Source organism: Benincasa hispida, chromosome 1, assembly GCF_009727055.1.
Source record: "Benincasa hispida cultivar B227 chromosome 1, ASM972705v1, whole genome shotgun sequence".
Classification (NCBI taxonomy): domain Eukaryota; kingdom Viridiplantae; phylum Streptophyta; class Magnoliopsida; order Cucurbitales; family Cucurbitaceae; genus Benincasa; species Benincasa hispida.
The window spans coordinates 74779659-74794571 of NC_052349.1; the positions used below are offsets into that span (position 1 = coordinate 74779659).

A 14913-nucleotide genomic window follows, 5' to 3' on the forward strand; every position below is an offset into this window, starting at 1 on the left:
TGTAATTTAAATCATGCTTCTCTAAATCATAACACTTACAATAAAGAGATGATGCATGACCAATTAGGGGTAGTCCGTGTTGGGCCAGGTTGGAAGATTTTTGTGGACCAACCCAAAAATTTGGGTTGAGTAATAATGAACCTTATTAGTTCTTTTTTGGAGGGTCAACCTAACCCAACCCAACCCAAAATTTTCGGGTTGGGTCAGGTTGAGTCACCAGTTCTTTTTTTTTTAATTTGACTATTTTTTTAACTTTTATTTATTTATTTATATATATATGTATTCGGGTCGGGTCGGGCTGACCCGACCCTGAAATGGGGTAACCCCAGACCCAACCTGAATTTAATATTTTTTAACATTTTTAACCCAACCCAACCCTTGCGGTTTGGGTTGGGTAGTCCGGGTTGGTCGGGTTACCTGGTTTTTTTAACACCCCTATGAAAATTGCATAACCTAAGGTGGGATTTCTACTATATATGACATATAAATAAACATACATCCAATGTACATTCACAAAGATTAATGGACTGGGATGAACCGTCTCAAAAACGGAAATAAAATTCTATCTATTACATTTTCCATCGAGCAAACCGGTTCACAGGCGAACTGGGTCTTGAACCATTCAGGTGAAGCTCCTCATCGTTTAGTAAACTGGTCGGGTATCCACGATCGTTTAGCTACGATCGAGTACCATAGATAATGCGATGAAGCATGAGGCACTCGATCGTTTAGTGCACCAGACTTTACATGCGCAAGTCTAAACGATCGTTTAGACAACAAAGTTGCCATGAAGCACAATCGTCTAGACGATCACATAACAAGCGCTAAGTAACAAATTTACTCCGTGATCATGTAGTCAGGAACAAAGCGATGAGGCTTGCTGAGCTACACGATCGCACGCATCAACATGCTTCCGAGTATTCGATACTCTACGATTGCTTACCTCATCGTTTACATGACCCAACCAACGCTTGGTAGTCTTCATCCTTGAAGAACAACAACTCCTTGCCTTGAAGCCTCATCACGAACGACTCACAGAGACTCAAACACTTTGAATTTACAGACTCGATTGCAAGTTAATATGCCCAAAAACACAGGGGCCCTTACAATTAACTTTGAATGTAAAAGAATTTAAATAACCAGAGGTTTCATCCCAGAAAACTCCATTAATTCACATCCAGAAAACTATTTAACAATTAAACAGAGTGAAGACATGCTTTACCCACTGAGAAAGTAAATGCTATTCTTTGCATCAATGAATTTGGAATATCAGAACCTGACTCTGATACCAATTGAAGGAACTCTTATCAAAGAGCACCTCTGAGCAGAAGCAAGATCGTTCCAAATTCATTGTGATAGAAATACCGCATTCACAATCAAACATACTAGTTATGCATTTACCAACAAATTACGGCATGTTTTGAACTTTAAACAACAAAGGAACTAGATACATACCTGTTGAAGAACTCTTCTTCGCTTTAAATCTCGCTCTCGTTAAAGGATTGCACCTTTTGTCGTCGCTGTGCAAGCCAAACCAATCATCCACCAAATCTCGTTGTCGTCTACCCACGAACAGACTCCTCACAAACAAGGAAACAATGGAGGACACAACCACTTGGAAACCTAGGTATTCTCGTAGTGAGATTTCAAAAGGTGTGGGCTCTATTGGATTTGGTAGAGGGAAGGAGGAAGGAACGATCGTTTACCACGACCAAGCAAGTGGGAGATATCTGAAGCCTATCGTATAGACAAATCCTTGATCGTTTAGATAAAGGTAGAAGATCGTGTAGTAAACTGGGGCTGATCATTTAGACGGTCGTTTAGTAAGACGCTCGGGCGTGCGATCGCTTAGAAAAAGCCAGACGATCGTTTAGGCAATACTATGCGATCGTTTAGGAAAAGCACGTATGTACACGATCGTTTAGTAAACTTTGAGCTATTGTGTATGCTTCTGTTTGCTAGGCGATGGGCAGTGTACTAATTCGAAGAGCGATTATCTGATCCCTTTGCAAAATGAAAACCATTTTCATTTTATCCTTTAGTTACAAAAACTAATTGCAACCTCCCACTATCTCATTCGATTACAGAGAAAAAAACGCCAACAATTATCTTATAATTGTTTGATTAAAAAAATAAATATAATCATATTATATTTATAACTTATGGTTTAATATCACATCATATGCAAAATATGAACCATAGTCATTTTCTCTTCTATTAGATATAAATCATATTTATATCCTTTTCCTCCAATTAATGCATCTCATAAATCATGTCAACTATATCATATATAATTGACCAGTTCAATCATATCATATATAACCGAACTCCCTCTTGTCAATTTGAACACTTCAAACTGACCCAAAAACTGATTCTCAACTTGAATCCATTGAGCTACCAAGGGGACCTTATGGACCTATGGCTTGAAGCTCCGACAGCTACACTCTTCTCGCCACAGATATATTTCTATGTCCATCGAATATAACCAATCAACAGTACAATAACCCTTCACAGATGCTCGTAAGTATAGCTGGACCAGTTTACCGTTTTGCCCCTATAGATACATCTAACTCCTTAAGTACCGTTGATCCCTCTAATGAACAATATAACATAGTCCTACTATGTGTGGACACCTCTCGAGCCATGAGAAGGTTTGCAGCGCCACATTGTTCAAGCCCCAGAACCAGGCCTTAAGGGAGCTGTCTGTCTACTTACCCCTACTTCAGGGAAAGAATGAATTTCATCTTGTGTAACTGAGTTTCCAGCTCCCAAATCAGACGAATCTCCAAAGTGGTAGGTTTGAGGTGGCGATTTGACCACTCGTACCCATGCAAATCAAAGGACCACCCTCAAAGGCAAAAGTTTCCATCTCACTTAGGATTGAGGTCATGTTATCTATGGTCATCCCAGTGAAATGAAGTCTCTATCATGAACGACGTTACATAACGAGACTATAACACTTTGTGGTCCAATCTTATATAAACTCCTTTGTATAGGACGCCCCCGTTCGCATGTCTCCACATGAATGATCAAGATCAGACCACCTATAGCAAGTCACAACACTTGTAACTATTCTACAAAGCAGGACGCATCCGTAGCGTTACCAGGATAAGGTTTCCCACCTATATCTATATGCTATAGACCATTTTGATTATCACTTAAGACATGATCCATCTGTATATCTTCACATCCATGCTTAAGTTACAATGACAACCAGGGTTCTTAGTTTATTGGTTTGTGGTAAAGCAATTAAAACATCCAATGTTCCGTATGAAGGAAATAGATCATGAGGATTTCCATGAGCAGCGGAAAAGATCATTCCAAAATTACAATCATGTATGAACTTAACAAATTACAGTCAAAATAGAAACATACGGTTATGCATTCAATACAGAAATTACAGTATGAAACTACAAATGATCAAAGAGAAAGGCTATGAACATTTATAGACTCATCTCCACACTCCTTGCGCACGAACGCTCGAACACAGCAACCTCGAACGCTAAAAAAACACGACTGCTATGCAGCACGAACTACGCACACTCGAATTCAGTGATCCCTCGGTCACGAATACCTCAATGGCATGAACAGCCTCCATAGAACTTCGATGGCGTCGAGTTGAGTATGACACCACCAAGAAGGCTACCTTGGTATTCTCGGTTTGAAAATCTAGACGGTGGGCTCTGTGTGGACTTGGTTTGAGGCAAAAGACGGAGGATACAATAATCGTGTAAATGATTGAGCAAGTGGGAGAAGACTGAACCTATCGTATAGGTCGATGCCCAATCGTTTAGCAAAAGCTAAATGATCGTTTAGTTCTGTGTCTGTCACTTACAAAACACTGCACGATCATTTACCTTAGTCAAGCTGTCGTAAATCCCTATTTACTTGGCAACTTCCGTGAGATTCTTTTTCTAAGAGAAAAATCTCAAAAACAATTTTGTCAAAAACTTTCTAAAATTAGGAAAACAAATTTTATTTTATCTCACGGTTATCATGAAAACCACCAATAACCTCCCACTCAATTGATTATTAGAGAAAAATATTTAATTATCCAATAATTAATATTATTATAAATATAAATGATAACCAACTTATCATACAATATTTATAATCTATAGTTTTAATATTTCATCTCATGAAACATATGAACCATAGTTCTTTTTCGATTCCATGGCATTTAATGTAAATCTCATTTACATTAATCTCCACTAGATGTATCTTATACATCATACCAATCATATCACATATAATCGAATTACCTCTAATCAATTTGAACATTTCAAATCAACACCAAGAAACTGATCCTCAACTAAATCCATTGAGCTACCAAGAGGACCTTACGGACCTGTAGCTCGAAGCTCCAACAGTACGTGAATAACTGACTAAACTCTTTAGTCATGGGATCTACCATTTGTTAACTGCCAGGCACTCTACTAAAGACTGACAGCTTAACTCTCCTTACCACAGATATATTATGTGTCCATCTTAACCAATCAGTAGTGCGACAACCCTTCATAGATCGCTCGTAAGTACAGCTGGGCCAATAATCAAAATGCCCCTGTAGTTACATCTAACTTCTTAAGTACCACTGATCCCTCTAATGAACATAAGTCATAGTCCTACTATGACTGAGTCCTCTCTTCCAAAGAGAAGTTGTGGCCACTATGTTCAAGCCCTAGAATTAGCCCTTAAGGGAGCAATCTCTCTACTTATCCCTGCTTCAGGAAAGAAGTGAATTCCATCTTGTGGATTGAGTTCCCAACTCCCAGATCAGACAAATCCCCAAAAAGGTAGGCATGTTGATTTGACAATCTGGCCACTCTCACCCATACTAATCAAAGGACTGCCCTGTAAGGTAAGAGTTCCCAAAACACTCAGGATTAAAGTCGTGTCACCTGTGGTCGTTTAGATCAGATGTAGGTCTCTAGTATCAATACCATTATATACAGAGTCTAGTCATCTCGTGGTCCGGTCTTATACAAACTCTTTGTATAGGACACCCCCTGTCTCTTATACACATCTAGATGTGTATAAGAGACAGGTATAGGACACCCCCGCTCGCACGTCTCCACATGAATGGTCAGGATCTATTATCTATAGTAGTTTACAACACTTTCAAACCTCTAAAAACGGGCCATATCCATAGTGTCACCAGGATCAAGTATCCCACCTTAATCCTTATACTACAAACCTATTTAGGTTATCACTTAAGGCATGGTCCACTAGTATATCACATATACATGCTTAAGTTCACATAAGATAACCAAGGAGCTTTGTTTATTGGATATGAGTAAATGCCAGAATGAAATAACATTTATTTTATTCATCAAACAATGTGTATCATTACAAACAACGAGACTCTGGGAGAATTAAGACACCAATCCCAACACCGTAGACAATAATGAAAAAAAATATCATATATTATTACATCACAAGCATTTGTTCAATACAATGTTCACAAACTACAGGACCTAAGAGAGTTTAGGGCATCAACCCCAACAGTATGAGCATCAATGCATAACCAACGGTGGGTTTTAAACCTATATGACATACATTATGACATATAATATAAAACATGCATCGTATGTATATTTAATCTAAGAGTTGATGGACTGGGATAGGACCTCTGAAAAGGAAAAAAACAAAAGGCTAACTATTACAAAATTTAAGTCAACCAGTTCAGAAAGGTGAACCGAGTCTTGAACCGCTCGAACCAAACCACACTTCAAAGAACCACCTTGCAGCTGATCGTGTAGCAAATGAACTATGCGATGAGCATCTATGTGATCTCGTAGGAAAGTCTGCACGATCGCGTAGCAAGCAACGATGCGATGAGCATGAAAGACTGTGTGATCGTTCAGCAAGCAACTATGCGATGAGCATCTAAAGACCTTGCAATCGTGTGGCAAACAACTATGTGATCTTGTAGCAAATGCCACACGGTCATGTAGCAAACTCTACACAATCACATAGCGTTAGCTATGTGATCGTTTAGGAAATGCTACACGATCGTGTAGTAAAAGCTACCTGATCGCATAATAAGAGCTACACGATCGTTTAGCTGTAACTACACGATTGTTTAGTTGTAGCTACATGATCTGGAACCTCTATTTCATCTTTTTCATCAAAACAACGCTCTGCAACTCTTCTTTGAAGCAACCCGAAAATAGCACGAGTGACTCAAACTTATAAATCACATACTCGATTGAAAGATTAATGCCCAAAAACACAAGGGCCTTTACAAGCCAAATTTGTAAATAAAAGAAAGCCTTAAATAGAGAGTTCTATCCAGAAACAAACATCAACAAATTACATCCACAACCATTCATCACATAAACAGAACACTGATCATAAAACCCACCATTACTGTAAAAAGATTCAATAAAAGAATGGAATTTGGAATCAGAAACCTACAACCTGGCCCTGATACCAATTGAAGGAACTCTAATGAGAGAGAACCTTGAGCGTAAGAGGATCGACCAAATTCCATTTTCATTGAATATAAAATTTACAGTAAACAAATAAACAAGATATGCATTTAATTCTAAATTACAGCATGCTTTAGAAAAAATTAAAAAGTTTCAAGAAACCTCACCTTTGAAGAACTTTTCTTCACGTTTTCCCTCGAAAAAACCATGAACTCCTTGGAGACCTTCTTCAAGATTAACCTCGAACAAAACCGGATACTACCAAAAAAGTTACCTTGGTATTCTCATGGTGAGAACCTAGAAGTGGTGGACTCTAACTATTTTGGTTAAGAGGGAAAACTTAATGTGTAAGAGGAAAGATTGAGAACTCTCAAAACTCAAGACAAAACAGAACTCTTCTGTATTTTTCTCCACTATCTCAATCGTTCAACACTTCTTCAAAGAAGAAGAAGAAAACATTTTTCTTTTATTCTCCTTGCCAAACCACCACCCACTTACATGGGTGGAGAGAAAAGAATGGGAAGGAAGTTGTAACTCTCTTCCTTATTATTAAAATAATAATGATAATGATAATATAAATATGATAACTAACTTATCATATTATATATATATGTATATAAATATATATAATTATATGTTATATCAAATATAACATATAACCTATAGTTTTAGTATTGTTTAACATACAATATAAACTATAGTTTCTTTTCTCTATTATATGGCATTTAATATATATCATATTTATATTAAATTTAACAACTATGAATCCAATTCATAGAAACTATATTTGAATCTCATTCAAATACTCATTTCCTCCCATTAAGCTATAATGTATCAAATACATTGTGACAATTATGTCACATATAATTGAAACAACTTAATTATATCATATATAATTAAATCCCTCTATTAATTTGAACAATTCAAATTTATCCAAGAACTGATTCTCAACTAAATCCTATTGATCTACCAAGGGAACCTCATAGACCTATAGCTTGAAGCCCCAACGGGACATGAATAATTAATTAAACTCTTTAATTACATTATTCATCATCCATTAACTATTAGGCACTTCACTAAAGACCGACAGCTGCACTTTTTGCACTACAGATATATTTTTGTATCCATTGGATATAACCAACCAACAGTATGATAACCCTTCACAAATTGCTCATAAGTACAACTAGGCCAAATTACCGTTTTGCTCCTATAGTTACATCTAACTCTTTAAGTACCACTGATCCCTCTAATGAATAATAGATCATAGTCCAACTATGACTAAACCCCTCTTAGGCCAAGAGAGGGTGTGGCGCCACATTGTTCAAGACCCAGAATCTGCCCTAAAGGGAGCAATTTATCTACTTACCCCTGCCTCGGGGAAGGGGTGAATTTCATCTTGTGTAGTTGTGTTCCTAGCTCCCAAATTAGACGAATCCTTAAAATGGTAGGCTTGTTGAGTCGACGATCTGGCCATTCTTACCCATACAAATCAAAGGACCTCCCTCATAGGTAGGAGTTCATAACTCACTTAGGATTCAGGTCATGTTACCTATGGTCATCTTGGTGAAATGTGAGTCTCTATTATGAACGGTGTTATATAACGAGACTAAACACTTCGTGGTCTGGTCTTATACAAAATCCTTGATATAAAATATCCCTACTTGCATGTCTATACATGAATGATCAGAATCATATTATTTGTAGCACTTTACAACAATTGAAATACCTACAAAGTGGACCATACTCGTAGTGTCACCAGGATAAGGTACCCAACCGTATCCATCTACTACAGACCATTTAGGTTATCACTTAAACATGATCCACCTATATGTCTCCACATACATGTTTTAGTTACAAAGATAACCTCGAATGTTAGTTTATTGGTTTGTGGTTAATGCAACTAAAATATCATATATTTTATAGACAATGAATAAAATATCAAATATTTTATTAAATACATAATGAGTTTGTTCAATAATGTTTACAAACTATAAGACCCTACAAGATTTAGGACATCAACCCCAACACCTTTGCCACTAGTATAGCCTTGAAGGTTCCTACCTTCCCAAAAGCACCCAGTTTTCTCTTGTAGATCCATTTGCAACCTATAGGTTTTACCCCCATCAAGTTCATTTACAAGATCCCAAATAGAATTGAAGTACATAGACTCCACTTCGAGATCCATAGCTTTGATCCACTCATCTTTGTCGATATCCCTCATTGCCTTCTAGTAAGACAATGGATCCTCAACATCTCCGTCAACTACCATCGCTAGGATTTCTATTAAACCCATATAGCAGTTCCTTCAACACTTGAGGTGGACATGATCTATTAGATGAACCAACTTCAAAAACTCTTGTCGAAGTGTTGGGTTCTTCAACAACTCTTGTTGAAGGTTCAGTAGTTTCCTTGGAAAGTTCATTCAACATAATCTTGATGCGAGGCTTATGCTCCCTCATGTAGTCTTCGTCTAGAAATGTAGCACTTGTTGACACAAACACTTTATTTTCTTTAGGATCATAGAAGTAACCACCTCTCATTCATTTAGGATAGCTTACAAATAGGCACAATTTTAAACAAGGTTCTAGTTTCTTAGGATTTGCCTCAAGCACATATGCTAGGCAACCTCGGATCCTGAAATGGCATAAACTATCTTTACGATCATTCCATAATTCCAAAGATGTTCTCGTAATGCTCTTGGATGGAACACAGCTCAAAATATAAGTTGTAGTTTGTACTGTATAACCCCAAAACGAGTCAGGCAAGGAAGCATAACTCATCATAGACCGAACCATGTCCAATAGGGTTCAATTTCTCCTTTCTGATACACCATTCTACTGAGGTGTACCAGGTGCTGAGAGTTGAGAGACAATTCCATGTTCTATAAAATAGATGAGGAGTGTAAAATTCAAAGACTCTCTATCTCGATCAGATCTAAATGTTTTAATTGTTTTATTTAATACATTTTCAACTTCAGCATTAAACTTTTTGAACTTTTCAAAGGCTTCAGACTTCTATTGCATTAAACAAACATACTCATATCTTGAATAATCATCAGTAAAAGTGATGAAATATTCAAACCCTCCTCTTGCCTTAACATTCATCGGACCACAGAGGTCTGAATGTACAAGTTCTAAGGGTTTCTTGGCCCTAAGACCTTTTTGTTGGGAATGTCCTAGAACTCGCAGTTCGAGTTAAACATTCTATTTATCAATAAAAATGAGTTGTTGATTTTGCATTCTATTATGAAAATCCAATAAACATATCCATGGCTATAGTCTGAATACTTTAACTTTATGTGGTGACACAAACAAGATCAAGTTAATAGTATATAGCCTAAATGGTCTAATAAGTATATGAATGAAATTGAGTATCTCATCTTGGTAACACTATTGGATGTGGCCTAATCTGTAGTTGTTACAAGGAGTTTTAAAGTGCTACAAATGATGTGATATATAGATTGCACATGTTGAGACATGTGAGTGGGGACATCCTAAGCAATGAGTTTGCATATAGACTGGACCACGAAAATAGTCACTTTTCTTTATAACGACTGTTTACTATTAAAACTGACTATTTCATTTATTAAGTAATCTAGGTTAACTCGATCTTAATCTTGAGCTAGCTATAAACTTCTGTTTGTTCGGGATTATCCCTTGATCTGCAAACGATGAGAGTAGTCCAACAGCACTACTAAATAAGCCTCCAATTTTGAAGATAAGACCAGATGAATAGCTGGGGACATAGCCCTACAAGATGAAATTCACTCCTACCCGATTTAAGGTTAGCAGATAGGTTGTTCTCTTAAGTATTGATTCCAGGTCTTGAATGATCGGGGCCCTGCCTTCTCATAATAGAGAAATAATTTGATTCATAGGTATTATGAATCAAAATTGTTCATTAGAGGGTCAGTGAGAACTTAAGGAACAAGATGTATTCACAGGGGTAAAATGATTATCTTGACCCAGCTGTGATTACGAGCAACCTGTGAAGGATCAACTTACTGATTATGGTTATATAAAGTGGACATAATATATCTACAGAAGGGGAGTTCAACTATGGGCTAAAGTGGAACAACCCATTAGTTAACGAATGGGGGTTAATTCGGTTTAATGAGTTTAGCAGATTAATCTCGGATCGTTGGAGCCTATGATCTGTAGGTCCGCGAGGTCCCCCTACTAGCTCGTACATGGATAAGCTTTAGAGTAGCTTGATAAGTTCATTTGAAATGTTCACATTAACAGAATAGGAGAATTTATATTTAAATATGATTTAAATATATGAAGATGGATTTGTGTAAAAATTAATTTAATATTTGATATTAAATTAATTAGAATTGTTTAAATAATTATTTATTAATTATATTAGAAAATTAATTTGTGAAATTAATTTTATAAAATTAATTATATTTTCAGTTTTGAAATCAAATTTGAGTAATTTGAAATCATTTGACTTTTGGAAAATTGAAAAACTACAAAAATTACACAAAATGGAAAAATTGGTTTTTCCATTAACCATCTTCTACTTGCTCACAACCATTTCCCTTAGCTTCAATTACTCATGCAGTGATTCTCCTTTACATTTCCTGTAATAAATAAGGAATAATGGAGTGAATTTGAGGCTGATTCAAGAGGTTTACTGAATTTTGGGTTGGAAAGAGTTCTTCAAACAGTGTGGTGCAGTGAGCTGTTCCCTTGTTTTCATCAGTTCAGTGTTCTTTGAGTTCCAACTATTCTAAGCTCCGGGAGTGGGAACATCTTGAGGTGGTTCACGGTCTTTTTTGGAGAAAACAACTACTGAGTAAGATCTTGAGAGTTCTACAAAGGTTGTAAAACCCTCTTATTTTAGATGATCATGCTTTAGTTTCTACTAAAATTAATGAATTTGAATGCTTATTGATCCTAGTTGCTTCTGCTGCATGTTGATACACTCGTATAATTGGTATCAGAGCATCATATAAGCATTCAATTTGGTTTAATTTTGGTGTGGTGGGTGTTTTTCATGAGAGATATGAAACTGATGCACTGATATGGTTTTCTCAGTTTTGGCATTTTATTTCTCTTTAATTTCTTAATTAAATTTGTAATTGGCTCTTGATTCATGAGCTTATATATGTTATCAAGAGTCTATAATTTATTTGGAGTCATTAGAGTTGAAATTAAGATGTAATTGAAGAAAAAAGTGAAGAAGGTCGAGTTGCGTTTCTAGTTTTTTCAGCTTTTGCTAAAAAAATCATCATTGAGGCTTCAATGCTAAACGATCGTCTAGCTCCAGGCATTACACGATGTAAAGAAAAGCTAGACAATTGTGTAGCTACAGGCGCTAGTTCTTGTGATGTTGGATGCTAGACGATCGTGTACCTACGGGAGCTAAATGATGTGTTGAAATGCTATATGATAGCACTACGCAATTGTGTAGCTTTGCATGGGAACTAAACGATGTGTTAGAAGTGCTATACGATGGCACTATACGATCGTGTAGCTATGGCGTGTGCTAAGCAATGCATTGAAGTGCTATGCGATGGCGCTAAACAATCGTCTAGCTGCAGCGCTAAGCGATGCGTTGAAGTGCTATGTGATGACACAACGCGATCGTGAAGCTACGACGGACACTAAACAGTGACACGAAGCACTATGTGATGGTGTTAAGCGATCGTGTAGCTCTACCTGAGCACTAGACGATGGCACTATGCGATAGACAGAAGACACTAAGCAATTGTGTACCTCTGCCCAACACTAGGCGATTGTGTTAGACAATAGCCTTCAGTGTTACACGATCAGCCTTAGCGAGATTTTGATCTTGGACCAAAAGTAGTCGATTCGGCCGGTTTTCTCGAGGTCCAATATAGTTCAGCCTCAAAGGATTTTGACTGGTCCGGTTCAAGATGCTTGGGTTCGATTTGGAGCGGTTCAAGTGGTTCAAAGACAGTTTTGAAGCTGTTTGTAATAATTAGGCTTTTGTTTGCTTGTTTATGTCAAAACTAAAACCATATCAGTTAGTATTTAATTGTTTATGCATGTGATGTATGTAATAATTAAATAAATCACGTTTATGCATACAGCATGCCATATAGATTTAAAACCCCACCATTGGAAGTATGTTACATGCATTGAAAGTATGTTATAAATGTTCTAATATATGGTACGCATGTTAGGGTTATATTTAATATAATGGTTATATTAGATATTGAATGCCTTTGTTGAATGTTATGGATGCTTAGCATGTCTAAAATTTTGTAAGTTGTTATAAAATTGGGTTAGACGTTTAAAATCCACAACAAAGAACAGTTGCATGCTCACTTAGGTTAACAACTAGTTTTAATCATTAAAATAGATTGTTACCTTATAAAATTCGGTTACAAACTCATATCGATTCATAAATTTGGTTTACGGAACACCTCCTACCTGGGGATTATGACCGAAAGATTGAGCGTTATTAACTGATTTTGTAGGTTAAATCCAATTATAAGCGTTATACAGATAAACCACTTAGACTTAGGTTGCTTAAATTTAGTCGTTACACCTAAGTAAATACCTAAACACATAGAACACTTCAGTGGGAGATTAACAATATATTCGATATATAGTTATTAGCTCTCATGTCCTCAAGAGTTCACACCATGAGATCCCTGCTCGACTTCATGTCGCTTTTACCGCGCCTGCTCCATTCAGAAAGTGTTTGCATAGGTCAATAACAAGGTGAATGAGGGAGGTAGTTCATAGTAAGTGGGTGAAGGAAATGTGTCCACATTTTCCTACAGTCTCCTCTATTAGTTTGAACCGTGAGATTCCTATTTTGCATCTGCTGTCATTTTCAGGCGGCACTAACTAGTCGTTAATCGTGGTGATCCGCTCGAAGGGTTGTAACATAGGATTCGAAACAATCCAAGCTTCAGTAAAATGAATAGGGTCTTATAGTTCCGTCTTAGGTATTGTTTTCTATTTTGGAGGCATATTTATACCATTCTATAAGATCTTAAAATTGCGGGTCACACTTACAAGAATTACTAATTGTTAGTAAATATCTTGACCGAAAACGATAACCAAAAGAACTATCAGAATATGAGTTATTCTGGAGATAGTATTTGGTCAAGAACTTTCTTGCTCCTGTGAAGGAATTCTTGACTGCCCCTCAGTAGCAATTGTTCTAAATCACTAAAGATCGTTGCAAATAAATAAAGATTTATTGGGTACTTTATTATCTTGCTAAAAATGGATTTAGATGCATATTTAATAAATTTTGTTTAAAATGTTTCAGCAATGGCAAATTCAATCATACAATTGCTTGCTTCCGATAAATTTAATAGTGAGGGATATTCAAACTGGAAATCAAACATCAATACGATATTAGTTGTGGATGATCTGAGGTTTGTGTTGATGGAGGAATGTCCTTTGGTTCCCAGTTCAACAGCCAACCAAAATGTTCGGGACATCTATGATAGATGGGTAAGGGCTAATGAGAAAGCTCAGTCTGATATCTTAGCGTGTATATCTGATGTACTTTATAAGAAGCATGAGGTCATACCCACCACCCGTGAGATAATGGCGTCGCTTCAGGAGATATTCGAGCAACCTCATCCTCTATTATACGCATGAAAGATGGAACCAGCATAAGGGAACATGTTCTTGATGTAATGGTTCATTTTAATGTTGCAGAGGCTCATGGGGCGATGATAAATGAGACGAGTCAAGTAAGCATGATATTAGAATCTCTTCCGGAGAGTTATCTACCATTCAGAACAAATGCTGTTATGAACAAAATTACTTATAATCTGACCATGTTGTTGAATGAGTTACAGACATATCAATCAATGATGAAACTAAAGGAAAAAGAAATAAATGTTATTTCGAAACCTAAGAAGTTTTATAAAGGATCTACGTCTGGAACGAAACCCACTGATGATAAGAAGTTTGTTCCTTCCTCTTTTAAAGACAAAAGCATGCAAATGAAGAAGAAAGAAAAAGGGAAAAAGAAATCCACTGCTAAGAAAAACAAAAACAAAACTCCCAAAAGAAAATGTTTCCATTGCGGAGAAGTTGGGCACTAGAAACATAACTGCCCAAAGTATTTGGTTGAGAAGAAAGTAGAAAAGGAAAAACAAGGTAAATCTAATTTATTAGTTGTTGAAACATGTCTAGTGGAGAATACCCACTTTACCTAGATATTGGATTCAGGCGCCACTAATCATGTTTGCACTTTTCTACAGGAAACTAGTTCTTGGAGAAGACTTTCTGAACAAGAGACGACTTTCAAGGTGGGAATGGGTGAAGTCATTTCAGATCAAGCAGTGGGAGATGTCAAGTTGTTTTTTGGAGACTCTTTTATATTACTTAGGAATGTATATTATGTACCTAAGATGAAAAAAAAAATTGATCTCCATTTCCTGTTTGCTAGAAAATATGTACAGGGTATCTTTTAAATGTAATGAATTGTTTGTTTATTCAAGAGGTGTTCATATTTGTTCTGTAAGACTTGAAAATAA

General features: G+C 36.5%; 1 protein-coding gene across 1 annotated transcript; it reads left to right on the forward strand.

Moving 5' to 3' along the window:
- The first annotated feature begins 13690 nt into the window (after nucleotides 1-13690).
- LOC120079154 lies at nucleotides 13691-14026 on the forward strand. The gene has a single exon (XM_039033329.1). It carries the CDS (start codon nucleotides 13691-13693, stop codon nucleotides 14024-14026), a length of 336 nt encoding a protein of 111 aa, XP_038889257.1.
- The last annotated feature ends 887 nt before the right edge of the window (nucleotides 14027-14913 follow it).